This window comes from Mastomys coucha, unplaced genomic scaffold, assembly GCF_008632895.1.
Source record: "Mastomys coucha isolate ucsf_1 unplaced genomic scaffold, UCSF_Mcou_1 pScaffold21, whole genome shotgun sequence".
Classification (NCBI taxonomy): Eukaryota; Metazoa; Chordata; class Mammalia; order Rodentia; family Muridae; genus Mastomys; species Mastomys coucha.
The window spans coordinates 37,017,283-37,019,041 of record NW_022196904.1 but is presented as its reverse complement, the minus strand read 5'-3'; the positions used below and the strand labels follow the sequence as shown (position 1 = coordinate 37,019,041).

General features: G+C 41.5%; 1 protein-coding gene across 1 annotated transcript in view; it reads left to right on the top strand.

The window, feature by feature from the left end:
- Window positions 1–1,185, top strand: part of Dhdh (dihydrodiol dehydrogenase) — a 15,255-nt gene extending 14,070 nt beyond the window's left edge. Inside the window, exon 7 of the mRNA XM_031386622.1 lies at window positions 341–1,185. Coding sequence (XP_031242482.1) covers window positions 341–450 — 110 coding nt within the window. The 3' untranslated portion in view covers window positions 451–1,185. The remainder of the gene's footprint in view (window positions 1–340) is intronic.
- Window positions 1,186–1,759: the final 574 nt, after the last annotated feature.

The following is a 1,759-nucleotide window of genomic DNA, read 5'->3' as shown; positions in this document are numbered from 1 at the left end:
AAAAAAAAAAAAAAAAAAAAACCCACAAACCAAGCCAGGCATACTGGTACATACCTTTAATCCTAACTCTTGAGAGGCAAAGGCAGGAAGATCTTTGTGAATTCTAGACTAGCCTGGTCTACATAGTAAGATCAAGGACAGCCAAGACTACATACAGAGAACCTATCTCAAAAAAAAAAAAAAAAATCACAAATAGAACTACATCTTCCAGGATTCAGAGAGATAGCCAGCCACCTTCTCAAACCATCCTGCCTATGCCCCAAAAACTTCTGAGAATTATAGTCTTCTTGCTGTCTGATGCGTGCGTTTTAGACATGTCTTCCTGTGGTCTCTCTTCCAGGTCTTAAGGAGAGTCCCGTAGTTCCTCTGGCAGAGAGTGAGCTCTTGGCTGAAATCCTTGAGGAGGTGAGGAAGGCCATTGGAGTCACCTTCCCCCAGGATAAACGCTGATGCAGCTCCTGCCATAGACGGCAGGCAACCTTTCCTCCTACTTGGACCTCCCTAACCTGACCCTCTTTGCTTTGGAGGTTTTTGTTTATAGTTTTTGTTTGTTTGGTTTTTGTTTTTTGCATGACAGCCTGTGCTTTCACTTTGGAGAGCACTCCCTTTCTGGGTGTGGAAGGCCAGCTTTGATGGGTCAGGGTCTGAAGAGGAGCTGTGATACGTAGACACAGAGGAGTGGATACATAGACACAGAGGAGTGGATACATAGACACAGAGGAGTGGATACATAGACGCAGAGGAGTGGATACATAGACACAGGAAGCTGCTTCTTTTTGTTTGTTTGTTTTTTTGAGACAGGGTTTCTCTGTGTAGTCCTGGCTGTCCTGGAACTCACTCTGTAGAACACACACACACTTAAACAAGGCTCCAACAATTTATTTTTCCTCCATATTCCCCAGCAAACTCTTTCAAGAAGTATACAAATTACAATGTGGTTACATTCTATCTTTAAGTGAATGGATAAATGAAGTACAATAAGTTTAAGTAAAAAAACAAGAACAACAAAGCCCAGCACCCCCAATACCCTTAAGTGAATAAACGATTTATGTATTACAGGGGGAAAATGGATGACATTAACATGAATCCACATGCATTCATGGCTAAGTAATTTGTTATAGGCTAACAAAATAGGCAAGGAAAGGTATATTTCTCAGCCAGTTCTTTGACTGGCAAGCTGCAGTTTGTGGTTACAAAGAAAGGATTAGTCAGGGGCTGGTGAGATGGCTCAGCGGGTAAGAGCACCAACTGCTCTTCTGAAGGACATGAGTTCAAATCCCAGCAACCACATGGTGGCTCACAACCACCCATAATGAAATCTGATGCCCTCTTCTGGTGTGTCTGAAGACAGCTACAGTGTACTCATTTATAATAATAATAAATAAGTGTTAAAAAAAAAAGACCAGTTCAAAAAAAAAAAAGAAAGAAAGGATTAGTCATTTTATTATTTATCTTGAAAGGTAATTTTTTTCATTATTTATTCACTTTGTATCCCAATATTAGCCCACCTCTCACACAATTCAGCTCTTCCATTTCCCCTCCTCCTCTGAGAAGGGGGAGGCTCCCCTGTGTATCACCACACATGCACTCACTTGGCATATGGAGTCACTGCAGGATTAAGTTCATCCTCTCCCCATTAAGCCAGACAAAACAGCCCAGTTAGGGGAATGGGATCTACAGACAGGCAAAAAATTCAGGAACTAAGAAGTAATTATAAAAAACTTAAAAGAAAGCTGGGCAGTGGTGGCACATGCCTTTA